The sequence below is a fragment of the Anas acuta genome, chromosome 20, assembly GCF_963932015.1.
Source record: "Anas acuta chromosome 20, bAnaAcu1.1, whole genome shotgun sequence".
Lineage (NCBI taxonomy): Eukaryota > Metazoa > Chordata > Aves > Anseriformes > Anatidae > Anas > Anas acuta.
Genome location: NC_088998.1, coordinates 8,449,420 through 8,470,090, shown reverse-complemented (window position 1 = coordinate 8,470,090; position 20,671 = coordinate 8,449,420). Strand labels below are relative to the sequence as shown.

At 46.1% G+C, this 20,671-nt stretch overlaps 1 protein-coding gene and 1 long non-coding RNA gene across 3 annotated transcripts; one reads left to right on the top strand and one right to left on the bottom strand.

Annotated features, from left to right (window-relative positions):
* Positions 1-53: 53 nt before the first annotated feature.
* Positions 54-16,946, bottom strand: ZER1 (zyg-11 related cell cycle regulator). Its single transcript, XM_068657474.1, has 15 exons — positions 16,789-16,946; positions 15,856-16,006; positions 15,149-15,585; positions 13,576-13,752; positions 12,324-12,438; positions 11,655-11,801; positions 11,229-11,402; positions 10,314-10,529; positions 9,588-9,629; positions 9,114-9,233; positions 8,545-8,660; positions 8,003-8,191; positions 6,972-7,069; positions 6,469-6,571; positions 54-5,386 (listed from the first exon to the last, which is right to left on the bottom strand). The coding sequence occupies exons 1-15, from the start codon at positions 16,944-16,946 to the stop codon at positions 5,329-5,331; spliced, it is 2,301 nt and encodes a 766-aa protein (XP_068513575.1). The 3' UTR covers positions 54-5,328.
* Positions 8,618-20,212, top strand: LOC137842872 (uncharacterized). Of its 2 annotated transcripts, XR_011089257.1 has the most exons (4): positions 8,618-8,757; positions 9,120-9,339; positions 16,709-18,702; positions 18,785-20,212. It is a non-coding gene; the product is annotated as an uncharacterized lncRNA (long non-coding RNA). The 2 variants fall into 2 exon arrangements; XR_011089256.1 differs by having other exon boundaries at positions 16,709-20,212.
* Positions 20,213-20,671: the final 459 nt, after the last annotated feature.

Genomic DNA, 20,671 nt, shown 5'->3' with positions numbered 1-20,671 from the left:
AAATGGACCAGTAATGTACCTAAATAAACCACATTCATAGACCAAAGGAAGAAGACATTGTTAAGCACTAGGTTTAATACACAGCAGGTATCCCAATGGATACAACAGAAAAGTTAATTCATTCAGAATTGTAAGGAAGCAACAGTTGTGCATTATTATTTTTTGCTTGGTTTCACCATGTACAAACATTTTAACCAGGCCTCTCAACATTAGGCAGGTCAACAGACAGAGTAAAAGCAGAAGCTTGCTCATTATAACTGAGATAATGTTCTTTAAGCAAAACAAGGAAATACATATTTGGTTAGCTTAAAAACTTTTTTTTTTTTTTAACAAGAAAGGAATTACAGAGAGAATCGATGACAATTATCTGAAACCAAAATAGTCTGTTAAAGCAGAAATGTTTCAGTTAAGCAGAAAACATCCCTAATTCCTTTTTTAAGTGCCGTCTTCTTTTCCAGTCCCCATGTTACTTTCCATCCATCCCTGACAACCGTTACCCTCTGTGCTTCATACACATGGTTGTCGTGGAGACCAGCTTTTTTCCTTACTTATTTTTTTTTTCCAGCACAAGCCACCCTCTAACACCTGAGCAGTGGCGGGCTCCTCCCTAAACAATCTTAGCAAAATGTCTTTTCTGTAGAGCACTGCATTCAGGCAGTGCTCCTACCTCTGCTGCCCTACTGGTATTTAATTGCCTTCTGCAAGTGATAGGGGGAATAAGGTCACAGCTCCAAGACTTTTCTTGCCAGTCATCTTTTGCAGAGACCAAAGCAACTCCAATGGAAGTCCAGCCAGGGTGACAGGCCGGGTAGGATTCAGTGCTGAGGAGTTATCATTTGAGCTAATAGGTAGGTGCAGGGAGATGAAAGCCATGATGCAGACAGGTCAGATGAATTATCTGCATTGTTGCTAATGCCACAAATATCAGTGCTAAGCTTCCTCAGCTTGGTCTAGATGAGAAAGTCTGGTGCTGCCGCTGTTAAGCATCACACAAATAGATGCCAATCTGTATAAGCAAATCCTCCCACGGATCTTGTAAAATGGAAGCACTTGTGGAAAGTTGCCCACCAACTTGTTCTTTTATCTATTCCAGAGAAAATGGCAGACACCTGACTGACACCCTCCATGCTGAGGACTGCTGCATCATTGACCTGGGCCACTGAACCATGAGGTATTGTCCAGTCAGGAAGAAAACTACTTACACTGAAGGTAGAGGGTTCCTTTGTTGGTACAGTCTCTGCAGAGAACTACTGAGTTGTGTTCATGCTCTGCCTGCTAAGCTTTTAAATATTAAAGGAAATGTAGTAGTGAAAACACGAGTAAGAGTGTGAATGGGACAACTACAGACCATTAGGAGTCCCTCTACCTCATCTTGATGCGTGGTGAGCTTTTCTCCAGCTGCACTTTCATCAGACAGGTAGAACCCTGTTATAGCTTCCTAGGCAGGATTGGTTGCTGGCTCTGTGTGGAATTGAAGTCTCACATTTCATTCCTTTGCTCCAATAAAGCTGGAATGTCTGAGAGCTTTCTCTGTAACAGGCAAGCGTTTCCAGAAATCCAACTTCCCCTTTTCATGTAAGACCTTGATAAAAATCAGCCACTCTGCCCTCCCCTTTTCTGTAGAATATTGATATTCTGCAGCTAAGGCAACTGTCCTGTTCTGTCCTGAGTGTTGCATCTACAGCAGCAATTCATTAACTCCTCTTTGCATCCAAAAAGTGCTTTCAGGTCATAGTACATGCCTTATGCCTAGGACACGACAACTCCTGTTGTTGCATTTAGGGAGACTGAGGTACAACCTAGCTTCAGACTCTGGTTCACAGGAATTCCTGGATTATACTCCGATGTTCAGAGAACACCTTTCACTCCTTACTGAAAGAACAATATTTCTGCTATGAAGAAACAGACTGGTTGTGGTTGTTCAGCCTGGAGAAGGGAAGGTTCTCAGAGGACCTTATTGTGGCCCTTCAATACTTAAAGGGGGTTTGAAAGAAAGATGGAGAGGGACTTTTTACCAGGGCCTGTAACGATAGGACAAGGGGTAATGTGTTTAAACTAAAAGAGGGTAAATTTAGATTAGACATAAGGAAGAAATTCTTCACTCAGAGGGTGGTGAGACACTGGAGCAGGTTGCCCAGAGAAGTTGTGGCTGCCCCATCCCTGGAAGTGTTCAATGTCAAGCTGGATGGGGCTTTGGGCAACAACCTGGTCTAGTGGGAGGTGTCCCTGCCCATGGCAGGGGGGTTGGAACAGGATGATCTGTAAGGTCCCTTCCAACCCAAACCATTCTATGGTATTTTTCACCTCACAAAGCTTGTTGTCATAAAGAAATAGAAGCTTTTAGCAAAAGCTCATGTTACTCTAACAATTATGCTATTTTTAAAAAATACTGTCTCAGGAATTTACCTGGCTTTTGGTCCATCTCAACATCTTACACATAGCTAGGTGTAATAGACCAGATATATATTTCCCCATGCCACTGAGCTTAGTGACAGATCTCATCAAACTAAGCTTTTCTGGCAAGCCGGCCTGACTCCATTAATTTCTATGTTGCTGGGAAATTGAAATATTTTTTTTCTGGTTCAGGCTCAGGTACAGCTTGCTGAGGATATGTGAGCAGCTACGACAGAGGGTATCTTTATGTTGTGAAACAAAAGTTTGATGCAGCTTGGATCTTGATAGCTTATGATACCACAGTCTAGCTGCAGCAGGTGTGACTTCAGTAGTAACTCAACTTACAGAGGCATTAGTTTGGAAAAAAAACAAACCTTTGGTGTTCTTCAGACTTGAGACAGATGGAACCAAGCCATAATTTGTCCATTAATCTTGATGTAGTTTTGCCAACATCTCAGAGTAAAAAGCCTGATTTGCTGTGATTACAGTGCGAGGCTGAGGTGTGCTTCAGCTGTCTCCTCAGCATGGCAACTCAATTCTGGGGATTCTGCATTCTAGGTTGCTGATCCCTCTTGTGATGTTTCCCCACTTCCTTCAATCCCACCTTGCCAACATAGTCAGAACCTTGAGTGCTTTTTGTCACTTGATTCAAGATTTTAGTGGTAGGAGCTTTCACTACATGGGCGTTAGAGAGGAATAAAGTCTAGTGGGTGGTACTGTCACATGAGACAACTTCAAAAGGAGAGCAGTAAATGGAGGATTAAATGAGCAAAGCCTGACTCCCCTAACGCATGGAGGCTGGTAAGCAGTATATGCAGCCGCTCTTAGTTTTGCATCTAGGAGAACGATTAGCAAGTGTTACACAGAAAACATCATGAAATAAACTTGTCTGTCTCAAAGCTTATAGGGACACACATTCTTGGGGAACAGGAATCAGAGAGATAAAAATACATTTCATTCAAACAACCTCAAAAAAAAAAAGTATAATTTGTCAAGTTTTGCAAACCATATGAAAACAATTCAAAAGTGACACAAAAATATATATAAGTTTGAAAAATACTTAAAGAAAAAAGTACAGATCTCACAATATCAAAACAAATGACGTATGGTTAAAAAGAGAAAAGAAGACATTGAGTAACACCATATTGGCAGAAAAAAAGTAAACCTCTCAGGGCAGCTGTGTTCTGTCATTTAAAGTGTCAGTTTGTGTCTCTAGGATCTATCTATAATGTGCTCAGCAACGACAGCATTAACTCTGAGCATTAGAAGAACCTGTCATAGCAGCGAGTCAAATCTGAGAGCAATGTAAGGGAAGAGAGCAGCGACGGTTACTGTGCTGTGTGAGGCCTGAAATGTCCTAAATCACGTGGCCATGGCTTCCTCTAACTGCAGATGTAAAATATTTTCTAAACTCATTTTTAAGGGAAGAACTGTGAATTGTGAAAGAACTGTGACAAGCAGGGGGCTCTTGAGCATGAACTGCATGATGTGGTGTTGAGTGCTTGGCTGTGCAGCAAACTTTGGCCCTTGGCTTCTTAAGCATCTTATAGGTCTAGAGTTTTAAAAATCAAGACCACCTTAGTGGGATTCCCTCTCCCCTACACCATATAAATTGGAGTAATTCTGCTGATGTGAGTGGGACTGCACTGGTGGGAATTGGATAAGAACAGGGCCCTTTGTTTCCCAGATGAAGGGGAAGATGTTGGGGTGGAACAGGAGGTGCTATTTCACGAGATCACACTCCAAAGAATGCATAGAGACTCCCTAGTCTCAAAAGATGATGTTAGCAGCTCCAGTGACAGCACCTGTGCTGCAGTAAGCTTCCTATAAAGGGAGATTACTTTGTCATTGAGTGTGGCTTGTACCAACACAGACTGAAGACGGGTAGGACAGCTTCAGTCCGTTACTGGAACTTGCACTGGTACAAGCTGCTCTTGCCTAGGATCTAAGAGAACTTCTTATGCCAAGGGGAAATCCACTTTCTGGCATTTGTAGCCCTTTCCCATAAAGCAGAACACAACTAAAAAGCTGAAGTACTGGAATGAAGATGCATAGCCCTTTGTGAACAAACCTTGTTCCTTGTTGCACAGCCTCCCTTAGACGGAAAAGCTCTGTGTTGCCACGGGTGGGTAACTGGTTTTACTGGTCGTCCCTGACCGTGTGAGACTGGGTGGGCTGGCAGATCCTACTGAACTGCCAAAGGGGACAAAACAGAACTCTCGACTTTAATGGGAATGTCTTACTTCCAAATGACCTACGTACACTTAGCAGTGCTTCTATTAAAATGAGTCTTCCATTAAAAACCTTAAGGGAATGAATTGACTTGAAAGATCTTTCTTTCCCATTTTCTCTACTTACAAATATTACTAAAAAGGTCAGTTCTCTTGGTCTAACGCTCTTGTATTGTGTCCCCCAACCTCTATAAGCAAATAAATAATTTGCATTGCCTATAAAACCCACTGAGTGGCCAATACCAATTCAGGACTGGTGATCTTGCAGACATTACAGGACCTCATGCAATACAGCAAAAGGGAATTTTCTAAAAAGTGGGAAATAAAAAAAGTCACACTAGCGATCACACAACTAGGTCTTCAAGCTCATGATCATTTGAGGCTCTCTGTGTGGTCTAAAAAAAAGGTTAAAAGATACATAATGTAGTTGTCTTTGTTTTTTTCTTTTTATACAGAAATCATACACACAGAACTTCAATCTGAAACTTCATAACAAAAAAGTCCACTAATTTAAGGAAAGCATTTTGTTGTGCAAAAAGTCCCTCCCCCCCCTCCCCTGTTCACCTTCATCTACTGAGGGTCTCACACACACACATAAAGTTTCCTTCCAACGGGCGAGTTGGTAAGAAAGAGTCCTCCCTATATACAGTGAATTAGAGAGAAGCTGGATACAGTGCTGGCAAGAGGCACTAGGTGATTGCCTCTATCTGGAAGTGTCCATGTTCTCCTCCTTAAAGTTACTGCAGTGCTCTATAACTTTCCTATGGATAAAACAGGACAAGGAGAGAGGGTTTAGTTTAAAGCTTACTGCATTACAGTTGTGGGACAGGAACATAGCTTGGTCTCTATGTAAATATACGCTGTTTGCAGCAGGCAGGCTCTTCTGATATGCAATAAGCAATGTTTGTATCAAAAGGAGCATATTCCACAAAGCAACATAGAGTTTGCTGTTTTTTCCCTTGGGATTTCAAGTCATATTAGTATATATCCACATCCATGAGACCATTCATTTCTCACCCTCATATCCAAATCATCAGATAACTTTGAATCACACCAGGAAGCGCATGCATACAAATGTTTGTTTTCACTCCGCTGTTATCTGTCCCTGCTTTTCCTGTTCTTCCCATTTACTGTTCTTGGACTGTCGCATCACCATACATAATTTGCCTAACCCATGGTATTCTTCTGCAGGGTTCTGTCACCTCCAGCAGTCAGCAACCCTTCGGCTGTGGGGAATGCCTGCCGCTCACCCACCAGGTGCATATTCCCAGCCAATCTCTACCTCTCCTATACATTCATCCTGCAGGCATGAAATTGTAGAGCTCAGTTTGTCAATGATTAGAAACTGCAGCTCTCTCTTAAAACTCGGAAAGAATGACTCCAAAGGAAAGTCATGTAATAATTTGGGGAAGTTCACAGCGGTGGGGGACTCTCTCCACCTTTCGAGAATCCTCTGATTTTAACTGTGCAGTCACAGTCAGCTCTTTTAGTGACAGGCCTGTATGATTACAAACAGGGACCCCACACCTCCAGTATGGACAGTAGCGATGACTGGGGACTATGAGAATAGGAGATGCAATTAGCAATGTGGCTCCCTTATCCAACAAGCCACTCCTATAACCTATTTGCCTGGCATCTGTGAACCCTCAATGACGTGTTTATTGCCCACCTATTATCACCTCTCTAGTCTTGTTTCTATCAGTTTTCCTGCTCTTCTCCCACGTTTGCTTCACCCCTTGTAGAGATCAGCACAGGCCTTTCTTTGGTAGCCTCACTTGATGTAAGAGTAAAAACTAACTTGAAGCTAAACTGAATGTTTGATGACAATGCATTGGTTTCCTACCGGGCCATTTCCTTGGTCTCTTGCCGTGCTGAGGCCATTTTAATCATGTCCTTCAGAAGGGGAATCCCACCTTCTTTGATCAGCAGTGGGCAATACTTGTCAGCTGCAGAGAAAAGAATAAAATAGGTCCTTGAACCTTCACAAGAGCGGTATGAAGGGTGGCAGGAGGGGTAGGATGCTGCTGGAGAAGTCACAAAACTTTTTAACTGTTTTTTTTTTTTTTGGAGACAACCTGTTAGGGGTACCTTGGCTACAAAAACAGGACACAAAATGACTGAGAAATAAGAGCATGGCCAGAAGGATCAAAACATTGAAGGAATTTCCTATGCACTAAGTCTCACTGTTTTTTGTTTGGCTGTGCTGCCTGGACATTCCTGCATCATTCAGAGAAGGTTCTCTCTAACTACATAGCTAAATTGGGATGAGTTTTTCTGGTAACAAGTTTAGATTCACGATGTCAGCTTTTACAGTGCAGTGGGTGTGATTTTGAAACAGGAACTTACGGTAGACAGAGACCAAGTTATACAGTGCCCAAGTAGCCCAGTGCTGGCTGACCGGAGAGATCCCTTGTGGAAGAAGCCGAAGGATTGGTTCGAATGACCTGCACAGAAATATTGTAGAACTTGCTAAAAATCCAAGAGCTGCTTCTTCCAGCACCTTTGCTACACAGAGCAATACAAACCCTGTGCTCATAGAAACCACAGCAGTAAATCTATTGGCATGTCAAAGATTCTGGCATCAAAGCCTAAGTCTGTGTCACATGGCGATACTGGCAGGCTTACAGGCCCTGCTGCTTTAGCATAAACACGCTGCCCAGATACATAGCTGCAAAGAAGTCAGCTGATTTCCATCCTCTGTCAGTCATTTCCTCGTGACAGCTGAAACCCAGCAACAAGGGTCATTCTGTAGAGGGTCCAAAGCAAAACTATACCCAGCCAAAGCCAGCTGCTCACGTGCAATGGTTGCTCTGTTTCTTCTGACAATCATGTGTCTATACTGTAGCTAAGGAATTGGAATGCCATTCGTTCAGGATTCCTGCCAGGCACTATGGGAATACACAGTACCTGACACCCTCACAGAGGAAGGACTTTGGAGGATTCCACTGGTTGTATTAACCCATTAAGAGGTTTCTGGGAACTGTGCCTATATATCCCCCAGAGGAGAGTGAAAGCTACAGCAATACATGTGTCTTTCAGAATTAAGGTGCCAAGGACAGAAGTCTCAAAGAACGATGTTTAGTCAATCTCAGATAGTCAGATTGTGGGTTTCTGAACTATGCAATTTCACCAGAAATGTGCAGAATGAAGTCTGCTGGGTTCCCTTGCTTCTCTCATAGGATTTTCCAGACAAGGTATTAATTCAGTCAAAGGAAGATGTGAAGCCCTCACTAAAGAATATGTTCTTGAGGATTTCTCCTCCACTTTAAGCAGAACCTCCACGCTCTGCTGTACCTTTTCCCTTCTGACTGTTGGTGCTTGCTTTCTGTGACAAGCCTGGCTGCTGAGAAAATGAGTCATACTTCTCTATTCCTCACCTGTAATTGATATTTCTTCTGGAGTTGATATCCCAGCTCTGGATGGCTGCCCACATCCTCTTTACAACTTCCTCTCGGTGTGGCTCACATATACCCCAAGCCTCTGGACCATCAAACATGATATGGGAGAGCACGCCACAGGCATTATAGGATACCTCAATGCCATCTGCTTTGCTCTCCAGCAGGTTGCTGCCAAGAGAGAAGAGATCATTGGGAGGTTCCAGAACAACCTTCCTTAGCATCTTACAAAAAACAAAACCAGCATGTCTTTTATTGTGATCGGAAACAGGCATTGGAGAAAACATCTCCAGCCTGAAACAGGAGCAACGCTCTCCAGGGATGCAGCTTTTCAGTGACATTAACACCACAAATAAGCCCCTACAACCCAAGGCATTTACAAAGCTGTCAAATGATTTCATTTTAGCTTTTTGTAGAATGCAAAAACAATCTGAGACATCAAAGGTTGAAAAGTCTTCAGGTGATTCAGGACCAACATTCTAGTGCATTCACTTGGCCCAGCTGCTCATTAGCCTGGCACTCACCTGAACACACTGATGAACTGGGAGGTCATGAGCTGTGGGCGGAGTTCCTTCACCTCTGCCACATTGCCAAGGAGGCCCAGCATATTGCGATGCAGCTCCTGTTTCTCTGGGAACTCCTAACAAAGTCAGAGACAGGATTATACAATAGTAGAAGCACAGTGATATTGAGAACAAGAGACCCTGGGGAAAGGTTGTGCAGTGCTTCTAAAAAGGGTGAGTGTTTTTGGGTAGTTAGCATTGGTTCTTTAGCAATTCTCTGATGGGATCTCTAGCCTTCGAGATCCGTGTGAAATGAGAAATCAAGGCCAGCGCCTGTTACTCACTGGTGCTCTACTTAAGGAAAACTGCGTACGAGGCAGGAAAGAGGGGGATGCGTTCAGTTTAAGTTTCTCTGCTTTCCTACTGGGTGGGTGGGTGGATGAGAGAAAGAATGAAACATGCAAGCTTTTTCCGTTCACGCAACATAGGAAGTACTGCTTATGGATTAGCATAACTAGGAATCGTGCCCAGGCACTTGTATCTCCACTGCTAATGTCAGCGTTCATCTAGAGAAAACTAGATGTACTTACTTTCAGGCACTCCAAGAACAGTTTCATGCCACTGTAGTTAAGGAACATCTCACAGTTATCAGGGGTCTCATCAGTAATGTTCCAGAGGGCGCTCCAGGAGAACTCCATCACCTGATCGCACTACGGAGCCGAAGAGAAAGGGAAAGAAAAATTTGCAAATGTGGGAGCCCAGTGCGACCCAGCCACTTGTGGTTCATCTCTGCCATCGCCCCAGATGAATTCAGGGGTAAGAAAATCTTGTTATTTGCTTTCAGCTTGTCAGCAAGTGTGCTTGTTTGTTTATTACTTTTGCCTCCCTGCCACATTCCCTCCTGCCCTGCCACCCTCCCTCCAGTGACAAGAAATTCTGCAGCACCAGCTGGGATGTCTCACGTTTGGTAGAGAAGCTGGGCTAGTGCTCCAGACTGATCTCCATGCCGAAGTCAGACTGAAGAAAAAATACTCTATGTATAAACTTCTGTGGGAAACACTCACCGTTTTATCAGCCAGCTTCTTCTGAATCAATTTTAGCATTGTCTGTGGACAGAAGGGGAAGAATGAGAACAGTTCAAGAATCACAGAGCTAAAACCGACAGCTGTAGGTGCTGCAGGACTGGCTGCAGCCCCTTGCAGGCATATGAAGTTTTGACCCTTTGCGGAGTAGTTATTTGATATTTTTTCCTCTAAATCAGTGGGATTGGGTTATGTTCAGGATTGCAGGTGTGTTTGAAGAGCTGAACCATGTCACAGCCAAATTTGTTGGGTTTACAGTCAAGTCAGTTGTGACCTGTGTGACAAAGTCTGGAATGTGGTAGAACTGCAGAAAAGCTGTGGCCTCTGCAGTTCTTTGTGGAGGAGTGAGATATGCGTTGACATGAGTTGGGAAGCTGGTGCAAGTTTAGGGAGATGCAGAAGGAGCTAATCAAAAGGTTGTACTGGTTCTGGAAACAGTGCAGCAAAGAGGGAAGGTATCAGGTCGCACTGCTTCCCTGCTCTCATGGACAGCCTGTCTCTGAGACCATGACTTCCAGGGCTGGCAAGCCAGAAAAAGGTGTCACGTGGAGGGGCAGGTTCCAGGAGAGGCTAATGCTGCTGGAACACCAGTTCCCTCCTGTGCTATGGTGAGGCTGGTTCACTGGCTGGGCCTGTTTGGTGGACTGCTGCAAGGAAACTGAGGTAGCCTGGGTTAAAGATAAGCAGATGCCTTGGGACCATACCAACCATGACAAAACCCATCTTGCCCACAGCTTCTTTATGATCGTTGTCCACCTGGCAGACCAGAGCATTACAGAGGTGCACGGCGATGCGCTGGATGGACTCATCCTGCCGGCTCTGATTGAGGATGTTCAGCAGCAGCTCGTTGACTCGGCGGTACTGGAACTCCAGCTCCTCGGGAATGCTGAAGTTACACAGCGTCAGGCAGCAGTTGCGCTGTACCTGGGTTGAAGGGAAGCAAATGCTGCACCAGCTGGCTACAAAAATCTGACTTTATCCCCTCAAGTTCTCTTTCTGCTTTGTACTGAAACCATCTTCTTGTTTGACCGCTACCACTGAAATTTCTGTCACCCTCCTACCTAGTGGTCTGCTTGAGCTGCGCTCTATCAGTAGGCTCTTCTCTCTCACTGGTCTCATATTGCCACACAATTGCCCAACACACGTCACTTTTCAAGGCGGTTCCTTGCAGCCTTTAAGCTTTCTGTTCAGGAGTCACCATTCTGTAACCCAGAGGCGTTGCAGGGTATATTGTCAGCTAGCTTCTGATAGCAGGGCACTGGCATGACGTTTCTTTCTGTTAGCTTAACACCCCCATGTCCACACCCTTTTCACCCCATAGGCAGTAGTGGACACCTATGCTGTGGGTTGTACACCTTCTGACCTTTAACATCAGCTAAAAAGGTGCCTTGCTACCATCACTTGCTTCCCCTGGTTCTGGAGAACATCACAAGGCTAAGGAGCACCTTGCACGTAATTCCCACCACTGAGTGAAGGCAAAGAGCAGATCTGGGCAAACAGTTCTCTGGTGCCGGCCTCAGCTCACGTACCAGAGGCTTAGAATCCACAAATGCTAACACCAGGCTAAAGACCTAACATAGGAAGGAGAACTGGGGGAGCCAAAGGAGGCCGGGCAGCTCTTACTGTGACTTCCTGGTAGGACTCCATGCCGTTCAGCACCACCTGGATGACCTGGCGCCGCAGCTTTACGCTCTGCTCCATGCGGTACTCGGAGTTCGTCAGGTAAAACAGCGCCGCACTGCCTGTCACCTGGATGTTTTTGTCATCCTTGTGGCACTTGAGGGCTGTGATCACCAGCTGCAAGGAAGCAACACGAAGCGTCAGTGCCACTGACTTGCTATTGAGTCTTGGAAGGACAGTTATGGCTGTGTGGGACAAAGGCTGTTACAAGCCTGCAAGGAATGTGCTTATGAAATGAAGGTATCCAGTTCCACTGCACTACTGGAATTTTCTCCAGAACGGCCTGATATGGCATCCCGGTGTGAAGAAAAGGCTGGGACTGCAACATTTCCCTTGTAAGGGTGAGGTAAAGGCTAGCATGGGGCTTACCTGAAGGGCTCGCAACAGCTGGCTGCAACGCTCAATGCGGGCGATGTCAAAAAGGAGGTTGATGGCCCGCGAAGTGATTTCTGGCCGGTGTTCAGTGTACGCCTCGATAGCATTCAGGACTTGCTCTTCATTCTTGTCTCCACTCACCTAGCATGGAGGAACAAGGGTCGGGGAAAAAAGGATGAGGGAAGAAAGCCAGCATCAGAAGGGAACCCTGAGGGTAGGTCTGAAAGGACAAAGGGGGCAACTTGCATCTGTCCTTCTAGTAGGATTAGGCCCATGATGGGAGCAAAGATGTTTGAGTTGCTTCTTGGCCCAGAATGACAAGAAAAGGCACCTCTGGGGCAGGATGCTATTCACAAGACTCCTATTGTCTTTGTTTTCTGGTAGTCACAGACAATCCTAATTCTTAATTGGGGATGAGTTTTTCAGCCCATTCTCTAAGTGGCTTTTTTATATTTTTTAAAACACCTGTAAAAACTGTGTGGGATATAGGTCTTGTCTTGCCCTCTGGCACCTCTCCTGCGTTATCAAGTAGCTATAAAAAGGTCAGAGCTAAACTGTCACACGTAAGACCCTAAGAACTCCGCTCTACTAGCAGACAGTGATTTGCATGTTCTTTGAACTTCTGCCAAGTACCTACTACCAATATTCTTGCACCCTCATTACCTTATAGGCTGGAATATGTGTCAGGCGGCAGAGAGACGTCTCAAAAAGGCCCAAGAATTGGAGCGGTCGTTTCAGACCCCGGAAGGGTGCGATGCTGCTCTTTGCTGGCTCAATGCTGAGGAAAGAAAGAGATCACTCTTGTTGGTACCCTGCTTCTCTAGGTGTCTCCTGCCATAAAAACAGCTACCTCCTCTCTGTTCATTTTGACTGTACTGCTCCGTAACTAGAGTGATATCATCTGCATTTCAGCTGTACACCAGCCAGCTTCTCCTAAAGCTAACAATAGGCACACATCCCAGATGATCCTGAGTGAAGGGCTAAATGTGTCGAACAAAAACAGCAGTAAGAATTCATGCAGGCAGAATGCAGCTTTCCTAGATAGAATTTGTCCTGGAAATTCACTAGTTGGGGTGAAAACTTCTTAGGAAAGGGATGTGGATTTCATCAACCCAAACTATTTGCAAACTTGTCTGTGTGTCATGTGCTTCTGTCATGTGTGTCTGTGCTTCTGTGATGATCACAGAAGCAGACTGCTATATTTATGCAAGAACACTTGTTTTGCTGCCATGTTCCTTATTGACCAAGAGCCAGTATTATAATTTATTTATTTTTTTTACCAGCTTTGGAAAAGAGTCAGTACTGTCTCACTTGTTTGCTTTTGCACTTGAGTGCTTGCAGAACAGTAGGGCAGAGCTCTTAGCTGACCTGGAAAACCACATCTCTAAGTATGTCCTACTGAGGTGGACCAGCATTTTCAAAGGTTAGTTTGCCCAGCATCCAGGTCGCGTCTGAAAATCTGCCTTTAAATTCTAAGTTCTGAAAACACTCTGCCCTCCTGTGAACACTGATGTGTTGACTTAATGTAGAAGTGTTTTGTCTCAGAAAAGCCTCATTTCAGTGAAGGTAAAAATGTTTTATATGGAAAATGCGTAAAGGGCCCTGGAGTCCTTTTAGATCTATTAAACCATTGCAAGTGATCCCTAGAAGAATGTGTGTAGAAAAGAGCTTCTTCAGTTATGTATGGAAGCTAGGTAGAATGAATTTATTACTTTTGCAGTCCTTACTTGTGTCACATACAGAAAACACAGCTGATTCCCATACTAGTCATTAACATCAGGAGGAACTAGGAACAGTTGTATCTTGCTTTAATTAGCTCTACCAAATTTGGAAGGCCAGAAGAGAGAAGCATCCTTAATTCATCTTTGACCGAACCAGCCATCCAAGCTGACCTCAGTAATTGCCGTTTCCTTACCTTGTCTGGCCCATCTTCTCTTCCATGCTTGGGATAGTGCAGTTCTCCAACATGGTGTGCCCTGAGATATCGAGCGAAGTGAGGTTTAGCAAGTTTTCCACAAACAGGTTTAGAACCCGCCGGGTCAGCTTGAATTTGTAGTAACTGGACAGATGATCGCGGGAGATATCCAAGTGCCTGCAAATGACAGAGAGCAGCTCAGTGTCTGGAAAGCATCAGCTGGTAGCTAAAATAGGACTCTACTGGGGAAAGTGATGAGCCAAGTGTGATTGTTATTATTCCCTTCCTAAGATACAGGAATGTGGTTCTGTAGGATCTGGCCTTGTGTCTAACCGAAGCACACAGGTATCTGGTAGAGGTCTACTTAAAATGGAGCACAATGACTCACTCGGCCACACCATCACAAAGGAAATTGCTCTAGGCTCAGGAACTGCCTTTCCCAAGCTCCATCAAAGCCTGGTGATTAAGATGCACTAGAGGATCTTTGCATTCCCAGAAACATTTGTTGCCTCATCCCACAAATTAATTTACACAAGTTTTTGTCTGCTTCCCCAATCTTTTTTTTTTTTTTTCCACTCCAGGCTATTACTCTCATTTCATGTACCAAGCAGTATTTAAATGCTTAAACCCAGGGGAAACCCCTGCTGCTAAGGGAGCTGTGGGGCAAACTAACTGGCTACCATGTGCAAGTGGGGTCCCTTATAGGGCAGGGCATGCTCCTGCCTGCTGAGTGAAGACCCCTTGGGAGAGACTAAACTGCTTAAGGCAGGAGCCAACTTCCTACTTTCAGAAGCATTTTCTCCATGTTGTGAACCAAGTTTCATCGCAAATCACCAGCAGGCAAACGAAGTCATTAGGATTTAGCCAGTGATACCCAGGAGGTTCTCCTAGGACACATGTTAACGCGGTACCCCCTAGTGCCTGCAGTCTGTGCAGACAATGCTGAAGGCATTGCAAAGTATGCTTCATGTGAATGCTAGGGCCCTGCTTTTTGGCTCGGGTCTTGTTCCTGATACCACTGTGCAGTTTGAATAGCAATTGTCTCAACTCTGTTTCAGGAAGTCATTTCACTGTCAACACTGTTAGGTCAGGAGTGCCTATTTATTTACGCTGCTTTTTTCCTTGGTTGCACCATCTACAGCACACTTACACAAAGCACAGCGAGCAGATGGTCAGAGCTGAGAGCTTTCTGAGTTTTATCTCAGAGCCAGTTTTGAACTTTGGATGTTCCCGTTTAACAAGTGGTATGAAGGATTGACTTTCACAGTGTGGTTGTCACTGAACTGGTATCTGTATACATCCATAGCCATTTTTCCCCACATCTTGGGTGTTCTGCTGTTCTTTTTCTGTTTGGTTAGAGTGGATATGTTTCTGTGTGTGTATATTTATTTAATTTTCCCCCATTTCAGACATGCACAGTGAGTCTCAGAGAGAGTCCGTTCATGGGAGGGTTTATAACCTGAAGCCAGCAGCAGATGGCTCTCCCTCAGCAGGCAGGTAGCCCACCCCCAAGAGACTTGCGTGGCTCCTATCGGTGGGGAAAAACTAAAGAAGGAAAAAGAGATCTGCTGACCTGAGCTTGTGGAGCTGTGCAATCACTTGGATGTGCTCCTCTGAAAGGTCCATGTTGTAAAGCACTAAGGAAACCAGACTGTCCTTCCACTGGGTCAGAAATCCCACATCGTTCAGCTGGATCCCGGAGAGATCAAGAGCTGCAAGGGAGGCCAGAGGCCGAAGCAACGTCTCCACATTTACCCCTTCAATCAAACGACCCAGGTTCAGGAAGCGCAAGCGGCTAAAGCCTTCGAAAGTAAAGTCCTTGACCAAAACCTGGCGAGTGGGGTTCACCAAACAGTCATCCTCACAGCCTCCAGGGTTTTCCTCCTCGTAGAAGATATTACAGCATCCAAAGAGGCTAAGGGAGATAAGCGTGTGGCTGAAGCTCACCAAGGTTTGCAGACTCTTGGCTGTCAGCTTCTCACAGTTAGTCAGGTAGAGCTCAACAAGATCCTGGAAGATGGAAAATCGAACAGTTAGAAACCTCTCACAGGCAGAGAGCCCACCCTGCTCCCTACAACACCTCACACCAGGACAGCCTGAGACCACGTGTCACCAGACCCGACCAGTGTCCCCAGCCCATTCCCTACAGCGGCCCTTAGGGTGCTGAGGATGGAGATGCTGAGGTTCTCCCCCAAAAAACTTGGATACAATCCCGGGAATCTCTGGATGCCTGGGATTCTAGCCGTTCCCCATGCAGCAGTGCTGTCACGGCAATGCCACCTGCTTCCTGATGGCCTCCAGGTCCTGGTCCTGCACGATCTGTTCCCGCAAGTGGATCCGAGCTAGCCTGGTGCTCCGGGGATCAGAGAACAGGGTGAAGAAGCTTTCATGGGGTTCGAAGATGCTGTCCGTCTTTACCAGCTCCACATACCTGCATTAGGGCAATGGCATTAGCACAGCATAACGCAAAGGCTCAGGTACAGCCCTAGCACCTTCACTGGTCGTGGCAAAACATGCTATTATCTCTTTTTGCACAAAGCTAACACTCCTTAGGAAAATCTAAGGCAAAGATTTGTGCAAGGTCATGTGTATTTCTGAGCAAACCGGCTTCTGGCAAGCACAGACTCCGGGAGTTTTCTTTCCTCCCTGTTTAAAGCTATTAACTTGATTTTTTCATTTTCAGAAAATTATCTAGCCAGTTTTCTGCCAGACTTTGTGGGCAGGAGTTCAGCCAAGAGAAACTGTGATAGCCAAGTTAGAAATCCCTGGAAACAGGTTGCTTTGTGAAGCTATGGGAGCAGCTGCCCTAAAATGCAACATCTGTTAGCACTTTGCACTCTTATTTTTCTGGTTTGGGAGAGAATTGTAATGCTGCCGTGGTGGGAAGTAGGAAAGCTCCTTTGTTGCTTACTGATGTTCTTGGAAGAAGCAGCGACTGCTTGTTGCAATCTGGGGTTATCTATATGGAAATGGTGACTGGCAGGACTACGGTAACCCCTGGGGATAGTTCCTTCTGAATTTAATGCACATCCTTATTTCCAATTTGAGGCTAAACCAGCAAAAACAGCCCTACAAATTCCTCCCTGTTTTTTTCCTTGTATGCTTTCCATCACTTTTTTTTTTTTTTTTTTAGAAAACCACGGTCCTCCTTCCCCAAGCCTCCCAGCTCCTTTCCAAACCAGACAACCGCTTCCCCACAGCCCTGAGACGTACTCATTGACAAGTTTGTCGCAAATCTCGCTTGGCAAGAAGATGTCAGGGTGGAGTCGGAGCGTTTCGTTGTCCAGCAGGTAGCAGAGAGTCCCCTCCAAGTTGCGAAGGCAGAAATCTGTGCACAAGGTCATTAGCGACTCCGGGCTGTCGGATGCCATCTTGAGGGAAGCAGTGGGCAGGGGAAGGACAGAAGGAAGCTTTTGGTTCAGAAGATCCTTTCCTCAAACGAAATCCCAGGATGGATTTACAGAGACATCAGGGCAGCTATAAGCAGAGGAGGAGAAAAAAAAAAAGGCATTGAGAAAGGCACACTGGAAAGCATCCTGCAAAGCTGCTGTACCAGTGAGGATGTTGATGGGTTTATTTACAGCCCATCACTTGCTGACCTCAAAAGAACCTGCAGCGTTTTGGCCTCTCTGGGACTTAATTCCTTGGCAACCCCACCCCCAGGGGACACCAAGGGAATGAGTTAATATGAAACATGTTTGGAAATGAGGCGACACAGCAAGAAAATGCTTCCTCATGGCAGGAGTTATCTGGCTGACGAAGGGCCTCTGAAAGGGAAGTGGCAGAAACCACAGTGCTCGGTTTCCTTCAGAGTGGCTCGGATAAACCACCAGAAAATTTACTGTTGGGAAGATCCTTTGTGCAGCCCCAGTGGGACCTGGCGGCCCCGTTATCTCGTGCCTGTAATTGTTGGCCATCGTTCCAAGTGAAGTTCAAGCTGGGTGCTTCTCTGCAGCTCCAAGCCAGAAGCTTCGTGCAAGTCCCTGAGCTAGACCATGAAGTGGAGCAGAAGCCAGAGGGAAGCACATGGACTGCTTTGGCTTCCCTTGCTGAGCGCAGCGAAAAGGTTTATGCACGTGAAGGACATCGATGAGTGCAGCTGGAACTTGCTCACCTAAAACGTTCCAAATTCTGTTAGAAAAAAAGTACAGGCAACTGACTGGGAAAAAGGCGAGGGACTTTTTCCTTTTCTTGGTTTTTAGCACCAGATGAAGAAGGATGGCGAGGCAGGCAGTCAGGGGAGGCTATTCCTGTCCATTTTCTTGTTTCAAAAATCTCCTGGCTCTGCTTTTCAGGCTTGCTTGCTGGCACCGAAGGAGCCCTACCTGAGTGCACTGACGGTGTTTAGGAGAAATGAAGAACAGCAACTCCTGTTTCACTTTCAAAAGGCTCAAATCACGTTAGAAACAACCCTAATATGAACCCTTCAATACGTTTCCATGAGCATGCAAAAACTGTGTTGAAATGTTTATTTCTGAGGAAAGACACGTTTTTTTTTTCAATAGGTGTGTCCCTACTGCAGCGAGGACACGAATGCTATGGAGTTATTCTTCTCTGCACAACAGCTGAACAGCCTTTGCTGGGGAAGCTGTTGCAAAATGCCTAACTATATGCCGTTTCTGATCTTTATCCTGCAGCTGCAAGAATTGGGGCGCTTGTCTGTCTCTAGCTCTCTGCTTCTGAGTGTTCCTCTAAAGCCTCTGGTGCTCTCTTCCCTTCGTTCCTGCAGTAGCTGCACACGATGCAAGAATTTCAGGCAAATTCAAATTCAGGCACCAAATGGTCCCTGTGGGAGACAGCAGCACAGCCCTGACTGAGGCTCCTGGCCTCCTGATCCCCCCCTACGCTGCAGAATGGATTTCTGTGCAGACACAAAGGCAACACAAGTTGCAAATCAAAGCTCTTTTCTTCCCTCTGTGTCTCAGTAATTCTTTTTTTTGAGTGTGTTTCAGTGCCAAGGACAAGAAGTTGGCCAAGGAATTAACCCAAGGCACGAAGGAGCCTCAAAAGGTGAGCAAGATCAGCAGAGCTGCTCCTTGCTCGGCGATGGAGGAACTGCAGTGCTGGACTACACCTGAGGAACACCTACCCTAAGCCTCGTCTCCCTGGGCCAAATCTTGCTCTAGGGTAAGTTGACAATGCTGGGACTGAACCCTGGTTGCCTTTTGGCTTTACTTGAACTGTTTCAATAATTCTTTCTTCCTCTAAGTGTTTTTGGGAACTATACATGCAGGCAGCTGTAATGATTTTGCTTCAGTCCCAAATTCCTGGCCCACTGTGTTCTGACCTAGAACTTTCAATAGCTTTTCCAGTGGGGATCTCAAGCAGGTTCTCTGCTGGTTTTCACTCAAGACGGAAAAGGTCTCCGAGCACAAGCAGGTGATGCAGAGAAAAAAATGAATAAAACCCAGCAATCACCAAAAATGTACTTGATGTGCCGATCAGAGACAGTTTAAAGGGTGCAGTCTCTCTCTGGGTCACTGAGCCCTGAGCTAGCGTCGTGATAACATAAAATTGATGACTTAGGGGTGCCACGGTAACTTGGAGACCTTTGAGATGCGTGTCACAAGGAACACAAATGAGTAAGATGGGTTTTCATCCTGAAAAAAGAAGGAAACCCCTGATCAACAGCTGTCCCTCTTGTAGTTATGTCAGGAGAGAAGCCAAGGGTGAAATGTGCCACTGAGGGCGGAGAATTGCCTGGCTAGTGGTGAGGTCCCAACCGAGGGAATGCAGGTGGGAGGAAGCTGTCCTGTGCCCTGCGTGGTGTCTGCTTTGGAGACAGATCTGCTTCAGCTCCAGAACGAGTCCCTCTCACACATTTTGCCTGAAGCTTGCTGGAGAGAATCTTTCCAGAAAGGCAAGATGAACAGGAAGATCTGAGCCAGCAGGGAAACGTGTTCTGCTGTCCCTACCAGTTCACCCGTGCCACCAGACGGGAGGTCCCTGCAGCCAGTGTTCTTCCCTGGCTTCCTACCGCTGGCCAGAGAACTTGGAAACAAACCCCCATTGACAACCTTTTGTCACGTGGAGCTGGAAATGGTCAGTGCTTGGGACTTGTCCAAGCAGCTTAGAACTCTAAAGGGCACGGGCTGCCTTCCTGTTGCTCTGACGATCCTCTGTGCCCCTCTGCCGTGGCCAGCACGATGCGGCCAGCACGATGCAGCTGGCTGATCCTAGCCCTAGAGAAATCCCATGTTAACTTCTGAGCTTCCCAAAATCTACCAACAAAATCCCGTGCAGGAAGCTAGCGCAGAGGAAAGCGCCCCAGTAAAATAACCCCAAAGAGAAGCATTCATCCTCGTGATTTACTGCATGTATTCGAGTAGCACCCGAGCTGCTGCTGCACCTGTGGCCCTTTGGTATGGGACACGAGACAAACTGGTCCTGGCCTCCTCAAACTGGACTTGAGAGGTGATGGAGGCAGGGGGAGAGGGAAGTAAGGAAGTCGATTGCTGCACCGATCGGTATTGGCTCTAGATATAAGCTCGGTGTGCTTTGGTGATAAAAATAAATGAACTAGATATGCTGACAAATCATTAGCGTTTGCCTAATCATTATCCTCGGGCAGCTTTCCACAGGCAATAGATCTGCAAGTCGCCCGCCTTGCAGACTGTTGCCAGTGCAGCCCAGCGATGGGTAATGAGCTGTCCTGTGCGTGTGTGTTCTTGGAGGGTCAAAAACACGTGAAGGATGCTGAAAATTCAACTGCAGGAATCGAAATGAGTCAGAAGTACAGCTGCCAATCTTCTTTCCCATTTATTTCTCGGGCAGCTTTCGCTTCTGTGTCAATGCACGAAGGAACCAAGGCCCTGGGAGCTGCTGCAGTGGACATTCAAAGCCTGCACACCCGGCTGACCCTAGAAGCAGCCTCCTCCACGGAGTAACAGCACCCTCCCTCCAGCTGTGGGTCCCAAAAGAAACTGCAGCACCACGCCACGCAGCTTCGCTCATCCCCAGCACCAGCCTTCCACATCCAGCCAGCCTCTCTGGCAAGTATTGCTTATTTGCAGCCTACATTGGTATTTTTACATCGTTTCTGGCTCTGCGGGCACGTGAGCCTTGGCGGCGGCCTCGGGCTGCCCGTGCCAACGTT

What these genes read in the sequence shown, in the direction of transcription:
- ZER1 (XM_068657474.1), bottom strand. Translation starts at nt 16,946, where the DNA reads ATGGCATCCGACAGCCCGGAGTCGCTAATGACCTTGTGCACAGATTTC. An exon ending in CACATATTCCAGCCTATAAG is followed by an intron (nt 11,802 to 12,323) that starts GTAATGAGGGTG and finishes CCTCCATGCTAG; the next exon opens with GTGAGTGGAGACAAGAATGA. An exon ending in AGCTGTTGCGAGCCCTTCAG is followed by an intron (nt 11,403 to 11,654) that starts GTAAGCCCCATG and finishes GCTTCCTTGCAG; the next exon opens with CTGGTGATCACAGCCCTCAA.